General features: G+C 43.9%; 1 protein-coding gene across 6 annotated transcripts in view; it reads right to left on the bottom strand.

Annotated features, from left to right (window-relative positions):
* Positions 1-11825, bottom strand: part of B3galnt2 (beta-1,3-N-acetylgalactosaminyltransferase 2) — a 58847-nt gene extending 47022 nt beyond the window's left edge. For all 6 annotated transcript variants that reach the window (XM_074056834.1, XM_020173350.2, XM_020173347.2 and 3 more), the window contains exons 1-2: positions 11545-11825; positions 2848-2995 (exon numbers count right to left, since the gene is read on the bottom strand). In XM_074056834.1, the coding sequence (XP_073912935.1) occupies positions 2848-2995; positions 11545-11656 (260 nt within the window). In that variant the 5' untranslated portion in view covers positions 11657-11825. The remainder of the gene's footprint in view (positions 1-2847; positions 2996-11544) is intronic.
* Between the last annotated feature and the right edge of the window lie 788 nt (positions 11826-12613).

The raw sequence follows: 12613 nt of genomic DNA, 5'->3' as shown, positions 1-12613 counted from the left end.
CTTTTCCCCACGCTGCATCTAGTGATGTCTCATTGTTTGCTTAAAATTGGATTTGGGACACTATAGAAACTGGCAAGCAATACAAATAAGGACTTGACTTACTGTTTTCTTTTTTGTCTAGATTCAAGGAAGTATCAACAGATACTCTCCCAATGCTCACAAACTATTATCTGACTCAACCAAGAAGTCACTGATTTCACTGATTGACAGTGAAGTTCGGACATAACTTAGCTGTCACTGTCTTACTCTAATTTTTAGATATTTATATCAGAACTACATGCCTTTGTCCACTGAAGGCATAAAATGGTCACAGACATGACTCTGGCAACAACAAAAGTAATCTATAAGAATCAACTGGCTACAAGGAACTCACTAATTTACTGGAGTGTTGAGTACGCTGTTGTTATCTGTCAGTTATGTGCTACACATCCTTAAGATCAGTAAAACTTTTAGTAAACTCATGTACACATAAGCACCCTTATTTTCCAGAGTGCTTGTCAGTACACACTTACCAGGGACCTCAATCTCAACACATGCACCTTGGAGCTGCTTTCCCATGAAACCTGCTTTTCTCATTCAGTACTCTGTGTCTTGACTGAGGAGCCCACCATTCTCTAATCAGAAAGCTAGAGTCATTGCAGATGCCTTCTGTTCTCTCTATGTGCAGTGACCTCATTCTGGGTAAGGTTACCAGGCAGCTTCATCCCCTCAGCAATCTTCACTTGAACAGCTCCTCCCTTCCACTTAATCCTTCACACAACTGCTTGGCATGAGCTGATCACTGCGGGCCACTGAGTCACAGACCTTCCTCTCTCACAATCTCTCTCTGTTCCTCCTTCCTTCCTGAACTTTGTTTTAACACTTACCTGAGCAGCCCTCTTCTCCCTGTGCTCTGGTAACAGAGAACTGTTTGCAGCTTCTTAAATATTCTAGGCTATTTTGTACCTATTTATATTACAGTACAGGTAACATTTTATAACACTATTATACCTATTTTCTTCTGTTAAGCCGGCCTAAATATTCAGGCCATACTGTATCTGTGTTACTACATGAAGTGCGCTTACCTGCTTACGGTGGACATTGCATAAATGTTAAACTGACAAATTATGGTTTTATTACAAAGTCCTAGAACCAGGTCCTCAAAATATAAAAACACTGAGTTTGGCTCCCTCAGTGAAATGCAAGATGTAAAAGTATGCCATGACCACAGAAACATACTTTCTTTTACTCATGGCCAGTTAAGTTAAATATCTTACACAGACAACCAGCAAGTGGAATAAAAGTATCAACAGAAGTGAGTGAATAGGCTAACTAAATTACTGCATATACTTACAAATTTTTAAAAGCTATCTTTACTCTTACTAAATCCAGATACTCTGCCCCCAGGAAGCTGATTTTAGCTAATATCTCTTTTAATTTAGATAGCTCATCACTTTCATAAAACAAACCTCCAACCTTACTAAATTTAAAGAACTGCTTCAAAGGCAGATAAATTACTGATAAATATATGAATGTAAAATTTACTCACTGTATTTACTTCTGGGTCATTTATTTAACAGTTGTTGTATGTCTTACTCTGGGGCCAACCTAGGTTCTAGGTACTGAGAATACATCAGTAAAAAAACAGAAGTCCCTATGCTCATGAATTCTAGATCCTAGTTGGGAAAGAAACAACTTATAAATATATAACTAACTAGAATAAACATGCCGATTTGTGATATGTGTAATAGTAAAACCAAGTAGGGAAGACAAAAATGGGCAGGAACAGGTGCTACTTCATCTGGGCTGTCTGCTAGGATAGCATCTACACAGAGGCCTGAAGGACATTTAGCAAAGAGGAGTTGAGGCAGAAGCAGCAAGAGCAAAGGCCCAGAGGCAGGAGCACAGTTAGTGAAGCATGGCAGGTAAGGAAGGGGAAGTGTAGGGGAAGTAGATAAAGCATCTGATTCCAGATGTGACCTAAAGGCAGCACCAGGATGACATGCTGATGGACTGGGTGTGCAGGTACAAGCAGGAAATGCCAAGATCGCACTGAGGCTTCTGGTCCCAGCAGCTGGGAGACAGCAGTCCTAATTTTCTGAAATGGGAAGAAGTGTAGTACAGGAGTGTGGGCTCTGATAGCTCTGAGGCCGCCACTTGCACTTGCTGGGTTACAGTTCTATTATCACTGCAATCACGCACTAAGAACTGTCTGGAAAAGGAATGAAAGCTGCTGTGAGTAAGACAGCAATATATAAACATTCACTGCTGGTAATGAGAAAATTTACAGCCGCAATCCACCTGCATAGCTCCTCAGTTGTGCAAGTCCGTAATGCCTCAGCGCCTCACATGCCGGGAGGTCACGCCCAGCCCCCCACCAGTCTTCAGAGGCTGGCTGCACTGAGAACAGACCCCGTCCTGGCTCCTGACCCTGAGCAGGGCTCCTCCTCTCTTGTCAGCATGAGAGGCTCTGCCTAGCTCGGTTCTAGATGTGTGGTTGGGAAAGAGCATGTGTACTGCACGCACTGCAGCTCACTCAACTAAAATATGAGAAAATCGCAAAAGTTAAATTTATCTCTCTGGAATAAAACATTCTGCTGTACTGAAGCAAAGCAAAACAAACCATACTCAGTATCTATAAATATGGAGTACGTCAACCAATGAACAGACGCTCTTCTAAGCATCTTCTGGCTTAAAAATCTCAGTTATTACTTCTGGGGCTTAACTATATGTAAGAAAAGCAAAAAGGAAATAGCAATCTCTCCAGGAGAAGAACAGGTCACATATCTGAATTAGCATCTCTGACTCTTCAAAATAAGATTTCTCTGAACTCTCAAACCAGGCAAGGGAACAATTAAGAAAACCTACCGCTGACTTAACGCTGGGTGTGCTAGCAAATGCTTCAGCCAGGTGTTTCTTATCACATTTCGAAGTTCACGGTTATTGCGAGCTGACAACACACCGACTACCACATCATAACGATTAGATTTCCACTGAGGAAATAAGGCCGTCTGATCTACAAATAAGCAACAATAAATTAAAAATAAGTCATGCCTACATTACTGAGTTCAATATGTAACATAAAAGATTATTACAAATGAAATATGCTTCTGTTTGTAGAAAATACAGGTAAAATGTAGAGAGGGTCAAAAATACCTTTAAGCTGGTGGCAATAGCTCATACTTGAATCCTAGCTACTTGGGAGTCTGAGATCAGGAGGATCATGGTTTGAGGCCAGTCCAGACAAAAAGTTCCCAGGACCCCACCTCAACCAATAGCTGGGCTCAGTGGTGTGGGCCTGTCATCCCAGCTATAGTGTGAAGCATAAAATGCAAGGATCATGGTCATGGCAAGGGCAGGGAAAAAGTGAGACTCTATTTCCAAATATTACCAGAGCAGAAAGGACTACAAGCAAGGCTCAAGCAATATTGGCTGCCTAGCAAGCATGAAGCTCTGATTCTAAAAATCACCCAGAATCCCACCATCCAGAGATAAGCACTGTTAACATTTTTGGTACAGAGCCTTTTTTTCTTCTCTGTATGTGTATGTATTCATGCTCATATCAATCTGTAAATATTTCCAAATAAGTAAGAATTGGTTGTAAAAGGCAATGTGGCACAAACAACAGAATAGGGGCCAGCAAGAGTCAACTAAGCTATAGTTAGAATCCTGACTCTTTTGCATATCAGTTATAAGTTACTTAACTTCTTCATCCTCAGTTTTCTTCAGTACAAAATGGGTATGATATTTCTCATAAAGCTGTTATAAAAATTAAATGTGATAACGTCGGGAACCAGGTATATAGGCTTCATAGTGGTCAAAAAACCGTGTGCTTTGAAAAGCGAAGTCCTACCTGGGTGGCAGTGAACTTAAGTTTGAGGGATGAAGTCCAAAGACTTTCATACTAGAAACTACCAGAACCTTTCTAAGTCCACGGACAGCAAAGCTTTTGCTGCATACAAATGTTTTAAAGAACACATGGGAAGCATCGTTTCTAGTAAGAGAAAAAGCCGTGTTTAAAGTCATGGTAATGGCTCGGTTTTTACTGTCATAATATCTAATGGGCAACATAACACTTCAATTTCCAAAACTTGTCCTTAGAAGACAGAAGAGATAGATATTTTGTCCTTGCTTTCTATCACTATTTTAAAGCTTGAGAGCTACAAGTTTATTTATAGCTCTGATAAGGGATCTATTTCATCTTTCTCCAGTGGTGGGAACTGATCCTAAATGATTTCAAAAATAAATTATCGAAGGCCAGGGATCTTTGCAACATTAAATGCAATGTTTGTATATGCCATAGGATTGAGGAATTTAGTCTAAAAGACAACAAAAACACGGTGATGCTTTTTGTAAAGGACCAATTAAAACAGTAAAATGAGAGGACAGATTCTTCTATTAGAGTAATTTTAAGGCTATTACATTAAAATGATAGAGGAACGCAGGCATTTTTGTGTAGATACTGACTTTAATTTCCACAATATGATACAGACAACATAACAGATATATCCATAAAGAGGTCTTTCAGTTGTTTCCCGCTATCGTGAATCTTGAACCAGAACGAATTCTTCTATAAATGCAGACTTTGTCTTTAACATCCATTCACATTTCCATGGACTAAGTTTGCTTACTAACAGACCATACTGAACAGCTGATATATGATAAGCATTCTGTCTAGTACGCCTTTCTTTTTTCTGCTGTGGTTTTAGGGATTGAACCCAGTCTTGTGCATGCTAGGCAAGCACTCCACCACTGAACTACAGCCCCAGCCGTTGGGTCTCATTTCATGCTCACAGTCCTATCAGGTGAGTACTTACTGAGTGAATGAAGACTAGGCATGGAGAAGTCAGTAACTCGCCCTAATTCACACAGTTATTAAATGGCTGGGCTAACATTTCATTCCAGGCAATCTAAGTGCATTCTTTTTTTTTTTTCATTTTTCTTTTATTATTCATATGTGCATACAAGGCTTGGTTCATTTCTCCCCCCTGCCCCCACCCCCTCCCTTACCACCCACTCCGCCTCCTCCCGCTCTCCCCCCCCAATACCCAGCAGAAACTATTTTGCCCTTATCTCTAATTTTGTTGTAGAGAGAGTATAAGCCATAATAGGAAGGAACGAGGGGTTCCTGTATAGGATAGCTATACAGGGCATTGACTCACATTGATTTCCTGTGCGTGGGTGTTACCTTCTAGGTTAATTCTTTTTGATCTAACCTTTTCTGTAGTACCTGTTCCCCTTTTCCTATTGGCCTCAGTTGCTTTAAGGTATCTGCTTTAGTTTCTCTGCGTTAAGGGCAACAAATGCTAGCTAGTTTTTTAGGTGTTTTACCTATCCTCACCCCTCCCTTGTGTGCTCTCGCTTTTATCATGTGCTCATAGTCCAATCCCCTTGTTGTGTTTGCCCTTGATCTAATGTCCACATATGAGGGAGAACATACGATTTTTGGTCTTTTGGGCCAGGCTAACCTCACTCAGAATGATGTTCTCCAATTCCATCCATTTACCAGTGAATGATAACATTTCGTTCTTCTTCATGGCTGCATAAAATTCCATTGTGTATAGACACCACATTTTCCTAATCCATTCGTCAGTGGTGGGGCATCTTGGCTGTTTCCATAACTTGGCTATTGTGAATAGTGCCGCAATAAACATGGATGTGCAGGTGCCTCTGGAGTAACAGTCTTTTGGGTATATCCCCAAGAGTGGTATTGCTGGATCAAATGGTACTAAGTGCATTCTTCATGACTGTTCTACTCTACAGCTAATGCAGGTTAGCCAAGTTTAAATCCTGCTCTTTTCATCCTGAATGCCGGTTCAAGTGCGGAATTAGTGATAAGCGGATAACTGAAGAAGTTAGTTAGCATTCACTGACAGGAAGCATTTTTTCTCAGATACACAGCAATACGATGGAGCTGTACCTATTGCTGGAACTAACTCTAAATGAGCCTGAATTTGGAGTATCACTGAAATGCTTATGTAAAACTGACAATAGTACACCCCCCTTTTCATAGAAAAATACTACTAGTAAGAACATTCCAGTGACAGGAGGGAAGCAAACATGGTAACCAGCCAGCTCTGACAGGGATCCCAGAGCTAACATGCGATTACCTCAGTAAGACATCATTTAAATCCAGCATGCCTCAGCTTCTCAGTCAGAGAAAACCGGCACAAAAGTCTTTAGGTGCTCTATTTCATCTGTCTCAAAAAGTTCTTAAAAAAGATTAAAAGCCGAGAAAGGGCAAAAACAACATTTAACTTAAATGCCTCATTTATCTGACATCATCAGAAAACAAGGTTGCTGCACAAAAACATTTTCAAGATAACTGAAATATCCTTTTGAATGCCAAACAGCACCTTGTCTCTGATGCTAATCAAAGCAAATCTTTTAGAAACAGAGCACATGGAACATAATTTAATCTTTCCTTGATGACTCAAAATCTTCATGAGGAATCCCCAAAATCTATCCCTTTCTCAGCATTGATTCTAGACTGTTAAGTTTTTACCAGGACCAGTACAGGGGCACCTTAACTGGTTTCTCTCCAGTTTCTCTATATTACTACCCAAAATGATTTTTCTAAAAATAAGTAAATGCATACAAAGATAACTATGTAGCATGTGAATTATGGATGAAAATGACTTGTTGATCTCTCTCCGTCTGGCTCCCACTGAGGATTGAGTCCAAGGCTTCCAACATGCTAGGCCAAGTGCTCTACACTTGAGCCCCACCTCTAGTCCTACTTTTTGATCTTATGCCACCTATCTGCTGCTGCCAAACCTCCCCACTTCTAACCTAAGCTAAGTGGCTTCTGCTCAACTGCGTTATTTCATACACATTTTTCTCTTCCTGCAGAGAGTACTGGGCATATTTTGGCCTTTTAGAGAACTTCTACTTCCAGATACACTGAAGTCACGCTTCAGAAAAACAGGTTTCTTTTTACCACATCATCAGCATAAACCAGTCCAAAAACACTCCTGAGTATGTCTTATAAGGTGTAATCCTAACTTCTTGGGAGCCTGAGATCTGGAGGATAGAGGTTCAAGGCTAGCCAGGGAAAGCAGTTTGTAAGACCCGTCTCCAAAATAACCAGAGCAAAACAGAGCGGAGACATGGCTCAAGCAGTAGAGCACCTGCTTTGCAAACATAAAGCCCTGAGTTCAAACCTCACTCCTACCAAAAAAACAGTCATTCAAGTTCCCAGTTCCCTGATCAGACTGGCTCCATACCCTCATTATTCTCACATGTTACAAGAATAGAGTACCTAGTTTGACGGTGGTGTCCCGAAACATGAAAAAGCAAAACAAAACCTATGAAGTTAAACACAAGACAAAAGGCAAATCGTCAATAACCTGTGAAAAAAATCTACTTCACTAGAAATCAAGATTGAATTAGAGCGGTAAGATACCAGTTGTGTCCTATATTCTGACAAGTGTCTTCATAAAGGGTGAGAACTAATGACAGGGACTTTCAGGAAACTGACAATGATTCCAAGGAAACAGCTGCCCTCCTTCACTGCAGGTAGGAATGTAATCTGGTGCAGTGTTCTGCAGGGCACATTGGCAATATGATTCACAAATACCTTGGCAAGGTAGAACCTTTGTCCAGCAATTCCACATCTAAGAACTTCCTCTAAAAGAAGTAATCACTGATACACTCAAAGATCTCTGTTCATCACAGTGTCACTTCTTTGTAATAGTGAAAACTGCAAGCTACGTCAATACATAAGGGACTGTTTAAAATCAGTCCCTATCCATTATGGTGTATCCATGACAGAATACTAGGCAGACTTTAAAAAATGATGCTGTCATCATTAAATATTATTCTGCATTATATCAAGACAAGCAGGCTGTAAAAACCATCCTGTATGGCTCTACTTACATCAACGAGGGAAATAGTTGAAGCTTTGCCACTAGATATTGGGAGAGTGGTTACCTGACTGGCAGAGGGAGCTTCTGGGGTGTTGGTAGTTTTCTTTTTTAACATTTGAATGATTACTTGGGGGGTGTTCAGAACATGAAAATACATCAAGCTGCACTGGTATACGCATGGAAAGAATGTGCATGATACGTCAATGACGTTTTCAAAATATGTTAAATGGCTTGTAGATGGCTCGAATGGTAGAGGGCTTGCCTAGCAAGTGTGAGGCCCTGAGTTCAAACCCCAGGGCTGCTAACAAGAAAAAAAAAAAAAAATCGTTGCCAGGTGGCTCATGCCTGTAATTCTAGCTACTCAGGAGGCAGAGATTAGGAGAATCACAGTTCAGAGCCAGCTCCAGCAAACAGTTTGCGAGACCTTATCTAAAAAAAAAAACCATTACAAAGAAAAGTTAATTATTTCCAAACTTGTATTATATGTATGTTCTTTATAGATCATTTTTCTTTTAAAAAATTACTTCAAATTTTTCTACAGAACTTATTTCATTTTTTATAAGAAGAAATTTAAATCAAAGGTCACATGGCATGCAAGCAGCTGAGTATAGGTGAAAAACTGATTCATGCTTTCGCAGTTTTATTCTTGATTCTTCCATTCAAATTCATGAGCATCTCCTTTGTTCACTGTGCCTACACAGCACAGACAGGGCAGAGGCAAGATCTTCGTAATGTCAGGAAGACCTCACGACCCCAAGCAATCTCCCCAATGGTAAAAACGCTTTCTTTTAATATGTAATAAATGCCAAGAGTACAGTAAGGTCTAAGGGAGGTTGACCTCATAACTGATTTTCAAAATAAGCCCAAAGAGTCTTAAAAAATCAGACAAAATTCTACTCATGTGATGTTCTTGGACACCATCATTACAAACAGGCAGAAATCTTGAAAATTAGGGAAACACACAAGCCCATCCTGGTTCTACAGAGAAAGGCATCCTGGACACGACTACAGTGTGCTCCTGCCAACTCCAAAAACACCTCCCTAAACACCACACTAACACAGGCTTGAGTCACCACCATACTATTACTAATTAGATCCTCACAATAACCCTATGAGATCACAAACAAGAAAAAGGAGGAACAGAGATACAATCAGCATGCAGCATACAGGGTAATTTTGGAAGAACCAGCCCTAGGCAAAATTGCAGAGCAAGCTCTATTTGTCTCTGACCTCCCTGCCCTGTATCCTCCATCTGACAGAGGCAAGAGCAGGAACTAGGAATCCAGCACGGTGGGTACGCTCTTCTTTCAAACTTCAGCTTCCTTCTTTCCACATACCTTACAAAGAGAAGTCTTTTCCTTTTTCTAATCAACTGCTAAACAACTGCTAAGGCATTTCCCAAAGCCAGTATGTGTGCTCTAGACATCCTCTATTTCCTGGCCCAAAAGTTAGTTCTTCCATTTTCCTCTCATCCTCCCACATGCTGGATTTCCCAAGAGGATGGCTTCCTCCTTACCAGTTGCTCCCCCCACTGGTTTCAGCTGCTTAAGGCACATCACATTAGCGGAGTTGCGAATCCTGGTACTAGTGACTCACTCACTTCACTTGGGTCCCTGCTAACTGTCACCTCTTCAGAGTGGCCTTCCCTGACCTCTATTTAAAATAGCAGCCATCATTCTCTATCCCTTTATGAACTGCTTTATTTCATACACATTACCATCTGTGTGACATTTCTAATTATTGCTCTATGCTCTTCCAAATGGTAAGCTGCGCAAGGGCAGGCACTTTTTCTTGTTACTAGGCTAATTCCACACCTACCACAGTAGCTGGCCCACAAAAAGCTCTTGAATGTTTGCTAAATCAACTGCCAGCCAGGGGGCCTTTTTAATATTCAGGGAAGGTAAATCTCACTTTCAAAAACTACTGCCTTGATTTAATGAGACAAAGTGGACAGAGGCAGAGAACAAAAGCAAATCTTAAGGCATTAATTCAATTTTTACTTAGTGTAAAAATACCCAAATGCTTTAGTTTAAACATGACAGCACAATACGAAAAGGACCTCTAGAAGTTTTCAAAATCAAAACGATTGTTTTTAGTTTTCAAAGTACAGGGTGGGAGAGGGGGCGGGTTTGGAGTCTTTCAGATTTGATTTAGACTAAAATACCCTATCATCACTGCTCACCCCTATAATTCTAGCTACTTGAGGGACTGAGAGAGGATCATGGTTCAAGCCCAGCCTGTGCAAACAGTTCAAGAGAACTTATTCCCCAAAAAACAACCAGAGCAAAAATGGACTGGAGGTGTGGCTCAAGTGGTAGGTCATCTGCTTTACAAGTGGGAAGCTCTGAGTGCAAATCACAATCCCACCAAATAAAGAAATATTATCATCTGACCAGATACCCAGGTCAAGTTAATTTTGTAATCAATATTGACCTGGTCACCTGTACCTTACCCTGGTTCTTTCTTCAGTTTGTTTCCTTAATCTAGCCTGGTCCAGACACTAGGGAATAGGAAAACCTGTCTCAAACTACAAAACTGCCCGGTGGGATTACTAAGATTTAAGCTTGAAGCATGGTTTTTGTCTGTCTTATTGAACCCCAAGACTGTTAGGGTCATAAATATCCTAAGACTGCTTTGCAAGTAGATTAAGCAGGAGTCATAAAAAAGAAACCTAGAAACAAACCCAAGAGCTGTGACCAAGCATTTATATATATGGTGCGGTTTCCTCATCTTGTTTACAAAAGTCTAAGAGAGAAAACCCCAACCTGCTAACAGGTTAAATTCACTGGGATGCTTAACTTTCTTTAAACCACTTAAATAGTGCTTAATTCCATTCAGGTCACATAAACAACCTTTTCAAAGAGCTCGAGTTTGTCTAACAGGACAAAAGAGTGTTACTAGCATAATTCTAATATAATCTCTTACAAGCGTGAGGCAGTTTTGAGGACTGTCAAATACTTTTTAAGTTAAGATTCAGAGCCATCTGTCAAACCTGGAAAAACTCAAACCTACTTTTGAAAACTTTCGGAAAAGAAAACAGCCGTTTCTGCAAGAAGTGGTAAAAAAAACCAACCCCAACGTACTTTAAAAACAAGACGAGGATTACCTCATCTTAAAAATAGTTGTGTAGGTCCTCGGGCGAGCCCTTAAAAAACAAGACAAGAAAAACAGGGGGCTCCACAGTAGTGTCCATCACCAAACAACCCACCACCGGGGCCACTGTGAACGCAGATTTCATTCCCTCGAGAGTGAGAACAAATGGACCGAGTTAAAAGACCTGGGGTTCTCCCCCGGGTTCCCCGGTCCCCCCACCCTCGATCCCCCGGACGCTTCATCAGCAGCTGTGCCCCTGTCACATCTGCATTCTTCAACCCGCTTCCATCGCGATCGAACAACACACAACACCGGGTCTCCTCCGCAAAGTTCTTCCCTAAAGGCCAACCCGGCTCCAGGCACCAAGACCCCGAGTCCCGGGCCCGAGCGCGCCCTGCGGCGGGCGGCGACAGGTGCAAAGGTGAGAGAGGCCGTGCCACGCCACGCCACGCCACGCCACGCGGAGCAGAAACGCGCCCTCGAGCTCGCCCGACGCTAACTAACGCTTCGGGATGAAAAGCGCCGTTTGTTCCGTCCCGGGACGTCCCCGCCCGGGAACCCCCGCGGCCTCCCGCCCCGCGCGGCCACGAGCCCCAGACCTCACCTGCCGGACCGGCCCCGGAGGCGCGGGCGGGCGGCGGGGAGCGCAGCCGCAGCCAGAGGTGCAGCGCGGCCCCGAGCACGCACGGGCACAACAGCACCAGCCAGTTTCGCATTGGCCGTCCCCGCCGGCTCCACCTCGCGCCCCCGCCGCGCGCCGGGCTGTCCTGCGTCCCGGCCGAGAGCCACAGGGTCTGTGAGCGCCGAGCCCGACCAGGGGCGCCCACGCGGCCCAGAACCGCACCTCAGATTCCTCCGACCGCGGGCGGGGGCGGCTCCGCGGCCGAGGCCCCGCCCCCAGCTCGCGCGGCCTCCGCCTACCTCGCTCTCCCCTTCGCCCCGCCTCTCAGTTCGTGTCCCCGCCCACGCACGCCGGCTGGCCGGGAGCTGGAGTCCCGCGCTGGGCCCAGACGGGGGGGCGCACCCAGGATCCCGACTGCCGGAAACCACATTTCCCATGGTCCCGTGCGCGTCGTGCCTCGCGATGGCCACGGAAGCGAACCGCGAGGCGCTCACAAAGCATGCGCATCCTCCTCGCACCACTGCTCCCCGGGGGTCGAGGTAGGCACTGCGCACAGGGAGCATGCGCATCCTTCCTGACGCCATTCCCTCCTCCATCGGGGCGGGCACTGCGCACACAGAGCATGCGCGTTCCTCCTCGCGCCACCGCCATCTAGTGATCACGGCTGGTACTGCGCTCACGGAGCATGCGCATCCTTTCCGGAGCCGGCGAGGCCCCCTGGCCCTAGGGTAGCGGGTCTTGAGCGCAGAAATGGTAGGATCGTTCGCGCTCGGGTATCCCCGACTTTCCGTCAGATTCCGTCCTCTAGGAGTGAGGGCGGCGACCAGTCGGGGCTTGCGGCCATCGTGTGGGACGCGGGACCCTGAGAGAGCTGCGGCCTCAGCTGGTCCGTGGTCCCCGCGAGTGCCCGAGGCGGATAATCTGCCAGGAAGAGTGCCTGGGCTACTACGGTTTTGGGTTTTTGTTGTTGTTTTTTGGTGGGACTGGGCTTTGAACCCATGGCTTTATTCTTCGAAACCAGGTGCTCTACCGCTTGAGCCACACCTCCAAG

This window comes from Castor canadensis, chromosome 15 (genome assembly GCF_047511655.1).
Source record: "Castor canadensis chromosome 15, mCasCan1.hap1v2, whole genome shotgun sequence".
Lineage (NCBI taxonomy): Eukaryota > Metazoa > Chordata > Mammalia > Rodentia > Castoridae > Castor > Castor canadensis.
The sequence above is the reverse complement of the archived record's forward strand: the minus strand, read 5'-3'. Positions and strand labels throughout refer to the sequence as shown.